Source organism: Solanum stenotomum, chromosome 11, assembly GCF_019186545.1.
Source record: "Solanum stenotomum isolate F172 chromosome 11, ASM1918654v1, whole genome shotgun sequence".
Lineage (NCBI taxonomy): Eukaryota > Viridiplantae > Streptophyta > Magnoliopsida > Solanales > Solanaceae > Solanum > Solanum stenotomum.
The window spans coordinates 53,264,390-53,282,323 of NC_064292.1; the positions used below are offsets into that span (position 1 = coordinate 53,264,390).

The following is a 17,934-nucleotide window of genomic DNA, read 5'->3' on the forward strand; positions in this document are numbered from 1 at the left end:
TATGAGACCCGCTTTACTTTTATAAATCCTTCTTTTAGTTGAATTTATCTTTTTTTTTTCTTTTTAATATCATAAATTGTCCAACTAAATAAAATAAAGTTTAAAAAATTTCATGGCTTATAAGTTATCACAATTATTATTCTTATGTCTTAATTGCCCCCACGCTCTTAATAAACTATGTTATTGCCAATTTGCCAACATTTAACTATTTTCTCAGTATCAATTTATATGATGTAGTTTAACTATAAGAAAGAGAGATCCTTAAAATTTGTGGTCTAATATAAGTCATATATATTCGTGTAACTATAAATCATTTCTTTACATATAAAAATGTATCATTCTTTGAAACTGACTAAAAAGAAAAATGTTATATAAATTGAGATAAAAATTATATTTTTGCCTTCACCATATATTATGTTAAACCAAATTCCATCACTCTCCCTCTTCCTTAGAGTACACCTCATAAGCCTTCAAAATTCTTGAAATGGAAGAATATAACTACAAAAAAAAGTTGTAACAAGAAGGTTTTTTTCCCTCAGTGTTCAGTACCTACATTGGAGCCCGACTATTCTGAATTTGCACCAGGTAAGGCTCCATTCAAGGAAAAACGCTCCTTACCAAGGATTTTTCTATACACAGGACTCGAATCGAGACCGAAAGAGCAACCCATTGCATCACATTCTTTTTTCAACACAAACTAGTACTAACTTAAAATAAACCTTTGCATAAACACATAATATTTTGTATAATATTTAAGTATATCATAAAATATCTTAGACACACTTCCTCGTTTCTCTAACAACTATTCCCATTCTTTAATTTTCTTTCCTACCTCTCAACCTCCCACACATATAATCACCAAAAAATATTATATGTATATATATATACAACACACATACTTAATTATAGTGCCAACACACACACACAAAAAAAACTTAAAACATGGATTCTCCTATTGATGAAGTTCCAAAAAATATGTCAAAAAAGAAAGAAAGTGATCCATTAATTATGGCCACAAAAATTAATATTTCATCTGATTATAATGATAATAATGATGGAATTTATTTAAGTTGGAAGGATTTATGGGTAAGTGTGCCAGATAAAAAAGTTGGAAGGAGGCCAATACTTGAAGGGATAAGTGGATATGCTCAACCTGGTGAAGTTTTGGCTATTATGGGACCTTCTGGTTGTGGCAAATCTACACTTCTTGATGCATTGGCAGGTAATACTCCGTCTGTCTCTAATTATTTGTTCATTTCGACAAATCAAGAAAAAATAAATTTCTTTTTACCTATTATACTATCAATTAATTACTTTAAAAAAAATACAACTTCTTGAAAATTTTAAATTTTTAATTCATCAACTTCATAATTAATAGGGATAAATGGTAAACTTACTATGCCAATCATTGTTTTCTTAATATGTGTGCCAATTTAAAAGTGGACAAGTACGACTTTATATTGACAGAATAGATTGGGACTTTTCTAAACTTGTCGAGTTTTATTTAGTGCATAATTAAATTTTAGGTTGGTCAAACTAATTATTTTGAATTTGATAATTTGATAGTCTTGATCGATCTTTTTAAATGATGATGTGATAAAGAGCGTGAATATACTTTCTTGTAAGCGCATAAGAGAAAGGAAAATGGATTATTTCAGAATGTGTTTTTTGTTTTGGCCAAATTAGTTCTTAATATACATTGCTTATTTTATTCATAATGTGTTTTTATTATTTGTTTCAACAATGTTATGTTTCTTTTCTTTTTCTGGATTATGAAATTTAGTTGGAACTTATTTTAATTTAGCCAAATTAAGAGAAGGTCTAGCCAAAAAAAAAAAATGAAGTTCTAACATGGTATTTTCTATATATATATATATATAAGACAAACAAATTAAATTGTGCATTTTATTTTTAATGGAACGGCTATTTAAATTGGCACAAAATAACCAACTAACAAAAACAACACATTTTAAGGGATGAATGTTTTTATTCTCCAATTTAAGTATTTATATAAATCTATTAAAATCTTAACAAATAATAGATGTGAATTCATAACTTTAAAAGTAATGAGTTTGTTGATAAGAATTTTAAAAGTTGAACCTATTAAATTTAAATTTTAAATATGCTTTTGAAATGTAAAATATTTTGCGCATCAAACTATCTTTTTTTATTGATCTAAAATGAGCTTAAATGGAGTTATATGATCAGTAAGCTCGAGATAGTTGTGTGTAGTAGTAGTAGTAATTACGTTGTTGTTGTAGTCCAAATTCTTGATTGGAATATACTCAATGGTCCGACTAATATGAATTTTCACCGATTGTGTAGGCCTAACTAACAAGTAATTGAAATACTCTTCACTATGAGATTTTAAGTTATATATTTAGTAACGAGGTTATTCTTATCGAAAGAAAGTCAATTAACACCCTTTTATCGAACACATTAAACAATATGCTTAGTTGAAATGTATATATTTTAATCTCCTTAAAATGTATCAATTTGACAATCCGTCTAGTTAAAATAATGGCTCCACCATTATGTCCATTTCCAAAAAAAAGTTTTTATTTTCCCACCATATATTTATATAAGTGAAATTTGAATTAGTTTCTCTCCCTAGTATTAAGCATCTTTATTTTAAATCTTAATTAAGAAAAGATTTACTTTTTTATTTTAATTATTTTTTGGTGTAAGAGTAGAAATAATATTTGGTGAATTGGTGAGCTAGTCCAACAAAATTAAGCAGCTGATTATATGGTTGGTGACCAAGGTGTCTTACTTTAATATTTTACAAAAATATTTAAGTGTACTATAGTATACAAAATCAGTTGACAAATTTCCTAGTATCGATGAGGTGAAAACTATATATTATAATAATTTGCGGGTGATATCACATTCGAAAATTTAATTTAATTTAGTATACAAGTAGGTTAGCGGCTTATCTCCTAAGCTAATTAGTCATTACTTAATTAAGTAATTATAATATATAGTGATTGGATTATTGATCAATATCAAAGAAAACATGAATTAAGGACGGATAAATTATGTAGTCAAACATTAATTTCTTGCTAGTCATTAAGTTACACTGATCCAAGGGTAGTCACTCGAACATCTTTCATCAATAAAAAATAATACTGCATAGTGCGTACATTGGTCAAAAACAACTCTTTTGAGGTATATATACTAAAATTTTGAACATTTTAAGCAAAATTCCTAGTTTCGTCACTATTAAGTCATACTTAATAATGGATTAGTGATAGATTATATCGAATTATATTAGCTACGAGCTATTTATATGTGATTGCAGGTAGATTAGCTTCAAACACAAGACAAAGTGGAGATATACTTGTCAATGGACGCAAACAAGCACTAGCTTTTGGAACTTCGGTATGAATATTATTAATTATATATATTACACGATCAGTGTAGTTTAATCTATTATACTTTAATAATTAACATGATAATGTTAATTGTTTGTTTACATTATCGGTGCATATATAAAACTAAAATTTACTTCTTACGAATATAATTTAAGTTATATATGTATATAGTATAAAGATCTTTATTTACATTATCAACATAATTTAATCGATCAAAGTTCATAACATGTTACTGACCTATAACCATTTAATCTAGATTATAAGTTAAAGCTATTGGGATAATTGCATTTTTTATCACTCAATTATTGATAAATTATAATTTTGTTCCTTATAAAAATTGATTAAGCATATTCAACCTTCAAATTACTAAATAGTGTATTTTTGAACCCTTTATACAAGAAATATACCTTAAGAGGAACTTAAAGTACGGATTAATAATGCACATAGTATCTTGATATTTGAGGGATTAAACTTGCTAATTCCACAAAGCTATCGTACATAGTTACATGTAAGTATCTTTTAAACGATCTAAATCCTGATTCTAGTAAACATATTTTTTTATATTGTCGGTGCATAGGACTCAAGACTCTTTTTCAACTAAGGTCAAATGTGCTTAATATAACCAGAAATCACAAGGACCAAAATAGCAATATCTTGATATTTGAGGGACTAAACTTGCTAATTCCTCAAAGCTATCGTACATAGTTATATGTAATTATCTTTTAAACAATCTAAATCTCAATTCTAGTAAATACAATTTTTACATCGTCGATGCATAGAATTCAAAACTTTTTTTCCCCTTCCTATAGGCCTATGTGACTCAAGATGACACACTAATAATGACAACATTGACAGTAAATATACCTTAAGAGGGACTTAAAGTCAAAATTGGATTAAAAGTGCACATATATATCAATCAACTGAAGGTTAAATGTGTTTAATTTAACCAGAAATCACAAGGACCAAAATAGCAATATCTTAATATTTGAGGGACTAAATTTGCTAATTTTCCAAAGCTATCATACAAAATTACATGCAATTATCTTTTAAACGTCTTGAATCTCAATTCTAGTAAATACATTGTTTACATCGTCGATGCATAGAATTCAAAACTTTTTTTTTTTTTTTTGCTCCTTCCCATAGGCCTATGTGACACAAGATGACACACTAATGGCAACATTGACAGTAAAAGAAACAGTATACTATTCAGCTCAATTACAACTCCCTCAATCAATGCCATTACATGAAAAGAAAGAAAGAGCAGAAGAAACAATAAAAGAAATGGGATTACAAGAAGCAATGAACACAAGAATTGGTGGATGGAGTTTAAAAGGATTAAGTGGTGGACAAAAAAGAAGAGTTAGTATTTGTATTGAGATTTTAACAAGACCAAAATTATTGTTTCTTGATGAACCTACTAGTGGTTTGGATAGTGCTGCATCTTATCATGTCATGAATAGAATTATCAAGATTGCACAACAAGATATGAGGACTATTGTGGCATCAATTCATCAGCCTAGTAGTGAAGTTTTTGAGCTATTTGATAACCTTTGCCTTCTATCTTATGGTAAAACCATTTATTTTGGCTCAAGTTCCAAAGCAAATGAGGTATGTATGTGTATTGTTAGAGAACTTTAACCTTTAATATGTTTGGTACGACTAAAGTCATTTTCAAAAAAATATTTAATTCTGGTGTTTGGTTTTCGGCAAATTAAATGTTTTCAATCATAAGGGAAAATGACTTCACTTATGGCCTGAGGCGAAAGTCATTTTTCTTAGAACTATCTTAACTTTTAATTTTTCCTTACTTGTTATGACAATAAAGATGTTACCGTATAACATGTAGGTCATATATAGTTAGGAGTCGTAAAATCAATTAATGATGCTTGCGTTAGGGTAGATAAGACTAGCTGCATCACACTCTCTTGGAGTGTGTCCTTTCCGTAAAAATCTTGCTTGAACGTAGGATGCTTCGTACGTGGGCCATCCTTATTATTATTTTTACTCAAAGGTTTCATCAAAATGCTCTCGTACTTGCTAATATTTTTTTATTGTTTTTTTCATACTTGCTAATATTATTATTAATTTTTAGCATATATTTTCTCACCACATCTTTATAATTCATCAAAATGCTCTCGTACTTGCTAATATTTTTTTATTGTTTTTTTCATACTTGCTAATATTATTATTAATTTTTAGCATATATTTTCTCACCACATCTTTATAATTCACCAATTATCAAATCATTTTCATAAAAAAATGACTTCTGACGTACCAAACATAGTTGTTCAATTGTAATCTAATGGTACAATATTGAAGGATTTACTAATAGATCTTCACCTATTATTTTTTGCTCTTAGTTTTTTGCTGTCAATGGATTTCCTTGTCCATATATGAGGAACCCTTCTGATCACTATCTTAGAACAATTAACAAAGATTTTGATGTAAGTTAGTTTTTTTAATTACAATCAATTATGTATTTTTAAATAAATGTATTTTTAAATAAGGGAAAAAAGTCTGAAATATATCCGAACTTTGACCGAAATTGTTGTAACAATATCGAACTTTGGAAAGACACTATTTAATAGTGTATTTTAAAGGTATGTATGTGCTCACGTGGACATCAGAAATATTGCATCATTATAAATAGTAATGTGTCCACGTGGGCACATATGTACCTTTAAAATACACAATTAAATAGTGCAGGGGATAAAAGGTCCTCCATAAAATTTGGTATCGTAACAACAATTTCGGTCAAAGTTAGAGTTTTCAGACCCTTTTCCCTTTAATTAATTTAGTACAAGTTTTATGTCTTATTAATCTTTGAAATAAAATATTGTTTGTTTGATTAATTTAGGATATTGAGGAAGGATTTGGCAAAAACATAATTACCTCAGGCAAAGCAATTGACACTCTTGTTATGTCATATGAATCATCAGAAGCTTGCCTTAATGTTAGGCAAAGGGTTCTCACCATTTGTCAAAAGGTAAAAATATCCTCAAAATTCATCGCTAAATAGCTCGTAGCAAATTTTAACTTGTTTTCATGTGTCTATGTAGTAGAATGGACGATTGCTCGAAAATAAGGGAAGTCAAGCAGGGTTCATCACACAATGCAAAGTTCTAACGCAAAGATCGTTTATCAATATGTATCGTGATTTAGGCTATTACTGGCTTCGATTACTTATTTATCTTGCACTTTGCTTGTGCATTGGCACTATCTTTCATGAAATTGGCTCTGATTATGGTTCAATTCAGGTAAATATTTATTTACGCTATCAATATATTTTAACTAGTTATAACAAGTAAGGTAGTTATTTTCTTTTTTTTTTAGAAAAATACTACATTCATTTAATCTATAAATGGACAATTACCTATATATATAGTAATTGTTTTAAGTCTATCTAACTTATAGAAGTTGAACTCATTAAGTAAATTAATGAACTACTGTTTCCGTCCCAAAATACTTGTCGCGGTTTGTTATTCGAGAGTCAATCTATATGAACTTTGATCGATATTTTAAGATTTTTTTTTTCATCATCATATTTATATGATAAAAAGTTGCAACTTATAGTACTTTTCGTATCGTTTTTGAATATCTAAATTTAATTTTAAAATATCAAATTAATTAGTCTTATCTAATTTAGATTTAAAAATTAGTCAAATTAACTCTTGAGAATTGAAACGTGATGACTATTTTGGGACGGAGGGAGTAGTTAAGAAGCACCTTTAGCACCAAGAATTGTGGACCAAGGATCATGGTGAAATTAATGCATATGACTCCTCCAGGCTTAACTAGAAATTTCAAGTTCGAGCCTTAAGATGGAAAAAATTCCTGATAGGGAGTGTGTATGATGCACCCTTTTAATGTGACTTATCAAATAATCGAGATCCCAAAACAGATACTAGACATCGGGTGAGAAAAATTATATAATTCTTCCCCTTTGCAGGCTAGAAGCTCAATGCTTGTATTTGTGGTTGGCTTCTTAACATTCATGGCAATTGGTGGATTCCCTTCTTTTGTAGAGGAAATGAAAGTAATATTCTTTTACCCATCTTGTCCATTATTATTCCACATTATAACATGTTCGTTACGTTAGTATTTATATTCAATTATTATTAATTATACGTACCATAATGATCTGATCGTGTAAATTTCAGCTTTTTACGCGAGAAAGGCTAAATGGACACTATGGTGTGGGTGCATTTGTGATTGGCAACACATTATCTTCAACACCATTCTTGTTATTGATCTCTTTGGTTCCTGGAGCTGCGGCTTATTATCTTGCTGATGTTCAAAAAGGGATTGATAAATTTGCCTATTTTTCCCTAATGTTATTTGCTTGCATGATGCTAGTTGAGAGCCTAATGATGATTGTTGCAAGTATTGTCCCTGACTTCCTCATGGGAATTATAACAGGTAAATGAGCGAGTCGAGTCAAATTTGAATGAGTCACAAAGTTACTATCAGAAAATCGCTAATTTTAGACAGACGTCTCATCAGAATTTGGCTCGTCAATTAATATTGTAGAGGAGTCAAATTTTGATAAATATCATAAGAAATTAGTGATTTTCTGATAGTAAATATCATCAATAAACATAATATAATCCGCATTAAACTTGTTTGGGCAAGTCATATGGATTGGGTCTAAATGAAATAATTGAGTAGATCGATATAGTAGTTGTCATGAATTTCAAATTCCACGGGTGAAACTCTATAATAGTATCTAAGAGTTTTACCTGTGAATTTGAAACTCTAGGAAAATGACTATTTGTGAAATTTTACCTGAAAAAATAATGTGTCATAATGCAATTTTTGCAATAAGATCTAACTTTTTATATTAAAAAAAAACGAAAGCTAATGTATTTTTCTTAAATTCCAAAATTCCATATTTTTTTTGGTTGTATGTGGTTATTGTTTGAGTCTTGACCCGATTGTTTACGTTATTTTGACATGTTTCAATTCATCAATAGTTTATTGAGTCATTTCGATTTTAATCCATTGAACAAAGTCAAATAAACAAGTCATAGCAACTCATATATATTCTCCAAAAATACCACCAAATTATATTCATATATATATATCGACTTGATCCTTCAAATATAATGTACTTTTTGATGACTCGTTTGGAGCAATATAGATCATAACCAACCCTTTTAAACTCATGCATATAAATTAGACGAACTATTTTTAAAAATGAGCTAATTTTGTCATCTCAAAATTTACAGGTGCCGGAATTCAAGGAATAATGATGCTAAATGGAGGGTTTTTTCGATTGCCAAATGAACTTCCAATGCCAATTTGGAAATATCCAATGTACTATTTAGCCTTCCACAAATATGCAATTCAAGGTTTTTATAAAAATGAATATGAAACTTTTACATATTTTACTAAAAGTGGATTGGCTATAATAGTTACTCGTGATGAAATATTGAGAGATATTTTTCAAGTAGAATTAAATTATTCTAAGTGGGGAGATATTGTTATTGTTTTTGGGATGGTGATTTTATATAGGTTAATTTTTCTTAGTATTATTAAGGGTAAAGAAAAGTTTAGACCTATGGTAAGAGGTTTTAAATATTGTTGTACCACATAAAATAGATAAATAGTTTATCTATGGACTTGTAATTAGTGATATAATGTTTGAAAGTTTGAACAAGTTTAATTAGTCTTTAATTTTTACCTTTATTGCCTTTTTAATGAAAATATTCAGACATGTTTTGATTGACATAAGTTCTATAATGTTTTTATCTTCGGAAGCTGAAAGCGGCATAAATTATATAGTATTTTTATATTGAGTGTTAGAAGTGTACTGCGTCTAGTATAACTTGTGTTGATGTTGTGATACATATGCCTAGCTAAAGGTAAAACTTTGCCTAGCGAAATCTAAAGTTATGTCGCATCAAAAATATTTAAAGCATAAAAATTAAAAATTGACTCAAAATATAAGCATTATTTGTGCGAATGACCCAAAATTAAATTCTACCCAAATAAGATATCAACTGTGAGTAAGGTTTTGTCTTAATTTTTGAATGAACCATTTACTTCTTATTCTCAAGTTTTACTTAAATGTAATTTCATATAATTTTTCAAATTCTCAAATCACAAAATAAAAATACACAAAAATTAGAAACACAATGTAAAAATTAAGAATAATGTGCAGAATCAAATATCAAGTAATACCAACAAATAAAATAGAACTTAGAAAATCATATAAATTTGCAGTAAAATTAAAGAATAGATAATTAAATAATTAATAAAACTATAATGTTTAATATCAAACTAATCCTAAACCTAAACAAAGAAAAAGACAAAACACAGGGGACTGGGGGTAACATTAATTAGTTGGTACTTGGTAATAAAAGAATCCTAAATGTGGAAATAATAAACCTAACATAGAATCTTACTACCTCCGTCCACTTTTAATTGTCATAGTTTTCTTTTTATAGTCAGACAATAATAACTTTGACTAACATTTTACGTACTATGTATTTTTTTCATCATATTGATATGCAAAAAATTGGAATTTATAGTACTTTTCGTATAATTATTGAATTTTGTTTAAAATATCAAATTAATGTAATCTAATTTAACTTTGAAAATTAGTCAAATTGACTTTCGAAAAATGTAACATGACAATTAAAAATGGACAGAGAGAGTAGTTAGTTTTAGATTCTTAAATATTAAAAAATAAAATTACGAATAAGGAAAGATTTAATAATTAGTTGATTTTTAAGTCCTAAATAAATATTAGAAAACTTATTAATGACAATTTTATCTATAGTAGATTAAGGGCAAAAAAAATTATAAGGACCTTCATGTTTTAATATAATATAGATTATAATTATAATATTGAGCAGTCTTTTATTATCCAATAAAAAATAACTAAAATTTTCTTCTATTAATTTAGGTTCTTTTTTATCCCAAAAATAAAATAAAAAAATCCCCTGCCTCCCTTAAAATCCTCGTTCAAACCCTAATACCCAAAAGACATTCCTCTGAGATTTTCCTTATGCAAAATCAGTAAATAAGTATTGGAAACACTCTTAAACTTGACGTGATTAATCGTTTCATTCTAAACTACATGTGATTACTCGTTTTATTCTGAACCATTGACAGAGTTTAACTAGATTATTCGTTTTATTCTGAACTACTCTTTTAGAAGTGTGAGACTCTTGAAAAAAAAGCTTATCAATAGTTTAAAAACGAAACTAATAATTAACTGTGTCGTTCCTCTTTTACTACCGGAATTTAGAATTTTGGGACATAATAATTATTTTTTGTTATTTCAATTAATTAACACTTGACTCTGTTTTTCTTTTTCCCTTTCCCAATTTATTTCAGGTTCCTAAATTGAGTTGGTGTTGGATTTGCTTTTCAACTATATATAATAACACCAGTAGATTGAGCTTTCTACTTTGTTTCGTACTTTTGACATGTCGAATGCCAATAAATTGAAATATTGTTTTATGGATTACTGTGATCCAAACTGGAATGCAGAGATCAAAATTTGTCAAGAAATAAGTATCAATAACCATATTACTGATTCTCCGTCTAATTTACCCATATTATTCTTTAAATTTCGATTTGATACATTGTTTATTGGTCGAGTTGATGAACAAGAGCGAGTTCATAGCAGATCACTACAGATCAAACTTTTCCATTCAGCTACATACATGTCACCGGAAAAGTTCTACCGTGTTTTGGAAGATAATCTCTGCAAAAAATTATGGGGTGAAGTGTTTGATGAGAATGATCGTCGAGTTTTCATTGAAGATATGATTGAAGAAATTCATGAAATTATTGGCGATGAGTGTAACAGGGGTCGCCAACGCTTGGATGTGAGCGTTCATATGATTTTATTCGTATCAGACTTAGTGAAGCTGATATGAAAAATGGAGAACGATGAGAATTCTGATTGTATCATCTGTTTCGAAGAACTTGGAAAGGAGAGGGAAAGAATATGCATGCCATGCTCACATATGTTTCATGAAGATTGCATTACAACTTGGCTACAGATCGGACATTCTTGTCCGATTTGTCGTTATGATCTCCGAGCTATATAAGTATAGAATTTGAGCTAGAATAGATTCATATGAAATAACGTATTATTAATGTACTGTTCATTTTTTTTTTTATTTTGAAGCCACTTTTTTTATATTTATTATTCTATCGTGATATATGTTGTTAATTATGTTTCGATTATTGTTGTTTTTGCTCTCTTCTAGTAAGCTTTGCACTCTTTCCTCCTTACCTTGGGATCCAGGAATAAGTTTCGTGTTTAGGTTTCTAACAAGTTATACATTGTACACATTTTATAATACTCCAAGTTGTCTGATAACGTTTCCTGACTTTAACCTTGAGGATAAGGTTCTTTTTAAATATTGTTATACCACTTAAAATAGATATATAGTTTATATATGGACTTGTAATTAGTGATTTAATGTTTGAAAGTTTGAATAAGTTTAATTGGTCTTTAATTTTTACCTTTGTTGCTTTTTTAATGAAAATATTTTGATTGACATAAGTTCTATAATGTTTTTATCTTTAGAAGTTGAAAGCGGCATAAATTATATATTGAGTGTTAAAAGTTTAATGCGTCTTACATAACTTTTGTTGATGTTGTGATACATATGCCTAGCTAAAGGTAAAACTTTGCCTAGTGAGATCTAAAGTTATGTCGTATCAAAAATATTTGAAGGATAAAAATTAAAAATCGACTCAAAATATAAGCATTATTTGTGCGAATGACCCAAAATTAAATTCTACCCAAATAAGATATCAACTATCAGTAAGGTTTTATCTTAATTTTTGAATGAACGATTTACTTCTTATTCTCAATTTTTACTTAATGTAATTTCATATAATAATAAACATAACGTAGAATCTTAGTTGGTTTTAGATTCTTAAATATTTTTAAAAAAAATTATGAATAAGGAAAGATTTAATAATTAGTTGATTTTTAAGTCCTAAATAAATATTAGAAAACGTATTAATGACAATTTTATCTATAGTAGATTAAGGGCAAAAAAATTTTTAAGCACCTTCATGTTTTAATATAATATTAGATTATAATTATAATATTTAGCAGTCTTTCATTATCCAATAGCAAATAACTAAAATTTTCTTCTATTAATTTAGGTTCTTTTTTATCCCAAAAATAAAATAAAAAAATCCCCTGCCTCCCTTAAAATCTTCGTTCAAACCCTAATACCCAAAAGACATTCATCTGAGATTTTCCTTTTGCAAAATCAATAGGTAAGTATTGGAAACACTCTTAAACTTGACATGATTATTAGTTTTATTCTAAATCATTGACAAAATTAATATCGTATAACAAGTTATCTCAAACTCTTTTAGGAGTGCATGACTCTTAATAAATATTAGTTTCATTCTGAACTATTGACAGAGTTAATATCGAATAACAAGTGATCTCAAACTCTTTTAGGAGTGCGTGACTCTTAATAAGTATTAGTTTCATTCTGAACTATTGACAGAGTTAATATTGAATAACAAGTGATCTCAAACTCTTTTAGGAGTGTGTGACTCTTAATAATTACTCCCTATGTCCCTAATTACTTGTCCACTTTTCCTTTTATAATTGTCCCTAATTACTTGTCCATTTTGACAAATCAAGAAAGGACAAAATAATTTTACATATTATATCCTCAATTAATTACTTTTAAAAAGGTACAATTTTCTTGAATATCTTAAATTTTTAATCCATCTACTTCATAATTAATAGGGATAAAATGGTAAACTCACTATGTCAATAATTATTTTCTTAATAGGTGTGTCAATTCAAAAGTGGACAAGTAATTTGGGAGTATTAGTTTTATTCTAAGCTATTGACAGAGTTAATATCGAATAACAAGTGATCTCAAACTCTTTTAGGAGTGCGTGACTCTTAATAAGAAGCATCGTACGGTATATTTAAGGTTAGTTAATCAAGTAAAAGGGTGTTTTTTAAGGTTTTTACCTTAGTTTTCATTCGTTTTCCATGTCGAAGGCCAAGAAATTGAAATGTTGTCGTCCCGATTGGAATACAGAATACTGTACTCCTGACTGGAATACAAATATGAAAATTTGTCAAGAATTAAGTATCAATAACCATAATACTAATTCTACGCATAATTTACCCACATTATACATTAAATTTCGATTTGATACCTTGTTTACTGGACGAGTCGATGAACAAGAGCAAGCTCATAGCAGAGCACTCCATATCAAACTTTTCCATTCTGCTACATACATGTCACGTGAAAAGTTCTTTCGTTTTCTGGAAGATAATCTCTATCACAAATTATGGGGTAAAGTGTTTGATAAGATTGATGCTATGATGGAAGAAATCCATGGAATTATTGGCGATAAGTGTAACAAGGGGAGCCAAGCGTTCATATGATTTTATTCGTGTCAGACATAGTGAAGTTGTTATGGAAGATGGAGAAGGATGAAAGTGATTGTGTCATTTGTTTCGAAGAGCTTGGAAAGTATGAGGAGAAGCACAAGCAGGCGATGTGCATGCCGTGTTCACATATGTTTCATGAACATTGCATTACTACAAAATGGACATTCTTGTCCTGTTTGTCGTTATGATCTCCGAGCTACCTAAGTATAAAAATTTGAGCTACAATAGTTTCCCAGTTTTTGTTTGTTATAGTAGACTTTTATCTATTTATTTTGAAGCCTTAATACTTTTTATACTTATTGTTGTTTACTATTATTTTCAATAATCTATTCTGATATGTTGTTAATTGTGTTTCAATTATCGTACTATTTTATTGTGATTGGAAGCAAAAGATATCAAGGGTAGAATTATAAATTTTTATTTATTTTTTTGGACTATCGATTTTAATTGTTACATTGACATAAATCAAAAAGGTTAAACAAAATATCTTTATACAAATAGCTAGTTAAATTCATTATTTTTTTCTTAATCGATATACAAGCCTAAATAGGCATAACTAATTATGCATATAAGATATTTAAATAATTGGGTGTTCAACTATTTATATTGATTTTTCTTAAGTATGCTCTAATCAACTCATCACCTAGAACATGTTTGGAAGAGCTTATAATTCATAATTATAAATCAAAATTTAGAAATAAGCTTCACCATGTGCGTGTAGATTGAAATGATCTCGCGGAATAGGTCAATGGTAAAGCCAGCTAAAACGATGAGAAGCGTCTTAGAAATTTTGTGAAGGTAGAGACGAAAAATTCATATAAGATTTTAAGTTAGTGTGTCATGTGTTAAGAAGACAGAAATTGATCCAGACTTCGCCCTAATTTTCATCTAAGGTTGAATAATTTTAAATTAGTCTCATTAAATTCATTATCGAATAATTCAACCTTTTTTTTTTCCCATCCAATGTTTGGAGTCCATATTGGAGCTCCGACTAAATTCGAATCACGCACTACAGGGTCCATTCGAAGGTGACGCTCCCAACAAATTTTTTGACATACTTAGAGCTCAAACCCAAGACCTCTAGTTAAGGGTAAAAGCAATCCCATAAGCCCATACCAATGATCCCTTGTCTATACTAAAATGACAATAATTGGAGTTTTTTTTTTTCATACAAGTACAAAGTGACAGCAAGAGCTTAGTTTTCTTTTTTAAAATTCGATATTCGATATCTATATTATTAAAGTTTGACGAAATTTAAGTTTACGTTGAAAAATTTCATATTAATAGTAAAACCCCTTCTGATAAAAATGACTCTATACTCAAAGGACTTAATCCCGACATCTAATTAAACCTGAATGAACACTTATCACTCAACGACCCTTCCGAGGGTGACACTGTGACAGCAAGAGCCTAGTTAAGACACAGCCAACATTTGTACCCCTTTTGCTCTCTCTCTCTCTCTCTTGCTAGTCTCTGCACACTTTTCTTCTTCCATTTTCTGCTGATTTTTACACAGAAAAATTTCTTTGAAAAGGAAAAAAAAGATGGCAAGTGGGGGTGGGTATGGTGATGCAAGTCAGAAAATAGACTATGTTTTTAAGGTTGTTTTGATAGGTGATTCAGCTGTGGGAAAATCTCAAATACTAGCTCGTTTTGCAAGAAATGAGTTTAGTCTTGATTCTAAAGCTACAATTGGTGTTGAATTCCAGACAAGAACACTTGTTATTCAACGTAAGTCTGTTAAAGCTCAGATCTGGGATACTGCTGGCCAAGAAAGGTAAATGGGGTTTTGTTTTTTTTTGCTAAAGATTGAATCTTTTTTTAGTTTTGATTGTTTTGATGTAAGTATTGTTAAAGTTTACAACTTTTTGATGTTGGAAATGATTGAGGAAATGGGTGTTTAAAGAAAAAAGTTGTGATGGTTTTTGCTAAAAAAAATGAAATCTTTTTAGTTTTCTTGTTTTGCTGTAAGTATTGTTGAAGTTTACAACTTTTTGATGTTGGAAATGAATTGAGGAAATGGGTGTTTAAAGAAAAAAGTTGTGATGGTTCTTTGCTTAAAAAATGAATCTTTTTAGTTTTCTTGTTTTGCTGCAAGTGTTGTTAAAGTTTACAACTTTTTGATGATTAGAGAAGAATGAGAAGATGGGTGTCAAAGAAAAGAAGTTGTTTTGATCTACAAATATTAGTGCCATATAAAGTGCAAGAAAGGGAATACATTTCTTTTTCACTTGTAATGGTTCTTTTTGGCTAAAAAATTGGTTCTTTTTAGTTCTCTTGTTTTGAAGCATTGTTAAAGTCACAACTTCTGTTCTGCAAATATTAGTGCAAAAGAGAGAGAGAGGGAGTACATTTTTGGGGGTAGTTTTAAGTTGAGAAGTTTAATGAATTGTGTGTTTGTTGTTATATAATGCTGTTTTCTTCACTTTGATATGGCTTTTCTTGTTCTTTTGCTTTGTGTTTAAAACTGCTGATATCATAAAAGATATTTAGTAATGTGTTTGCCATATAGCAAAACTGTGTAGTGAGCTTTGCCTTTGCTATGAGTTTTTGTTGAATCACTGTGAGGAAAAGCTTGATATTGGTGCATTTGTAAGTTTGAACTCATATACATGCTGCTCAGAGATTCAGAATTGTTTCTCTTACTGTAGGACAGCATGAATTCCCCCCTCCATACTAAAGGATTTATACCACTATGAGTTTCGATATTCACCATCGTTGTCGCTTTTAACTGAACAATGAAATAATCTTGTATTAGAGGAGAAACCAGTGATGTCTATCATTGTTACATTACTTAAGCTGAAATAGAGGTTCCAAGCAGTTCCTGTTAAATCTTTTTGTCTTTCGATAACCGAGTGCATTGGTGCACGGTTTGGCAAGTTTCCACTTAAATACCTTGCTTTTTTCTATGGTTGGATTTGAACCCATGATGTGCTCTAACCCACACATTTCTGCTTCGTTCTTACCACTAAACCAAAGCCTGTGGACAGCAATTTGTGTAAATTTGTTTGCTTCCAGTTACTTCAGCTCTTACTTTGCTAGATCTTAAGGGGTAAAACCATCAGACATTTCTTTCTTTCCTTCCTTTTGTTCTTTTGGGGGTGGGGTGGGGGTGGTCATGTCTAATCTTCTTTTTCAGCTAGTCTGTGCTCCTTGGTTTACCTAAGACATTCCGAAAATCCCTTTCAGAACAGAGTCTTAACAGCTTATATGTCACTCAATCATTGCTTTGTTGTCATGAACAGATATAGAGCTGTCACGAGCGCGTACTACAGGGGAGCTGTTGGAGCTCTGTTGGTTTACGACATAACAAAACGCCAAACCTTTGATCACATCCCACGCTGGCTTGAAGAGTTACGTGCACATGCTGACAAGAACATCGTGATTATGCTGATCGGAAACAAAACTGATCTTGAAGATCAACGAGCTGTTCCCACCGAGGATGCTAAAGAATTTGCACAAAAAGAAGGATTGTTCTTCTTAGAGACATCTGCAATGGACGCCACAAACGTCGAGGATGCCTTCTTAACCGTTTTGACAGAGATCTTCAACATTGTGAACAAGAAGAATCTCGCTGCCGGTGATGATCAAGCAAATGGTAATCCTGCTTCATTAACTGGAAAGAAAATTCTTGTACCTGGTCCTGCACAAGTTATCCCAGAAAAGAAGGCATGCTGTAGTTCTTAAGATATTGGAATTTTTCTCAGTAGCCAGAAAAAAGAAGAGGATTTTGAGATATTGGGATTTGGAGTTTCTTTTTCATTCTTTGGGTGTTGTTAGATTTCAAAATTCATCTCATAGTGATTCTTGAAAGTCTTTTTGTTTATATATATATGTATGATGTTATTTTTGTACTGTTTTAATGAAGGGAAATAGTTATATGGTTTGCACTAAAGACAGTTGCAGCTGAATTCATAAATCTTTTTACTGATAATATTATATCTACTGATTTTACTTTGACTCGAGGATCTACTAGAAACAATCTCTCTATGTCATAAGGTGATCGTGGTAAGGTTGCGTACACATCATTCTCTCCTCACTTGTATTTATCACAAAAGTTGATTAGTTCAGATTAAGTTACATAACAAAAGGCCAAGTATTACCAACTTATCTCCAATTAAATCAAATTGTGTACACAAATTCTTGTTAAGG

General features: G+C 29.8%; 2 protein-coding genes and 2 pseudogenes across 2 annotated transcripts; all 4 read left to right on the forward strand.

Annotated features, from left to right (window-relative positions):
- Positions 1–942: 942 nt before the first annotated feature.
- On the forward strand, positions 943–9,010 carry LOC125845190 (ABC transporter G family member 1-like). The gene is made up of 9 exons (XM_049524636.1): positions 943–1,222; positions 3,302–3,381; positions 4,518–4,982; positions 5,735–5,818; positions 6,232–6,360; positions 6,437–6,631; positions 7,324–7,410; positions 7,535–7,793; positions 8,603–9,010. The coding sequence occupies exons 1-9, from the start codon at positions 943–945 to the stop codon at positions 8,968–8,970; spliced, it is 1,947 nt and encodes a 648-aa protein (XP_049380593.1). The 3' UTR covers positions 8,971–9,010.
- Positions 9,011–10,810: 1,800 nt separating this feature from the next.
- LOC125846066 (probable E3 ubiquitin-protein ligase RHY1A) lies at positions 10,811–11,440 on the forward strand (annotated as a pseudogene).
- Positions 11,441–13,374: 1,934 nt separating this feature from the next.
- Positions 13,375–13,986, forward strand: LOC125846067 (uncharacterized; annotated as a pseudogene).
- A 1,196-nt stretch (positions 13,987–15,182) lies between these two features.
- LOC125845216 (ras-related protein Rab11D-like) lies at positions 15,183–17,716 on the forward strand. Its single transcript, XM_049524675.1, has 2 exons — positions 15,183–15,559; positions 17,028–17,716. The coding sequence occupies exons 1-2, from the start codon at positions 15,327–15,329 to the stop codon at positions 17,467–17,469; spliced, it is 675 nt and encodes a 224-aa protein (XP_049380632.1). The 5' UTR covers positions 15,183–15,326; the 3' UTR covers positions 17,470–17,716.
- Positions 17,717–17,934: the final 218 nt, after the last annotated feature.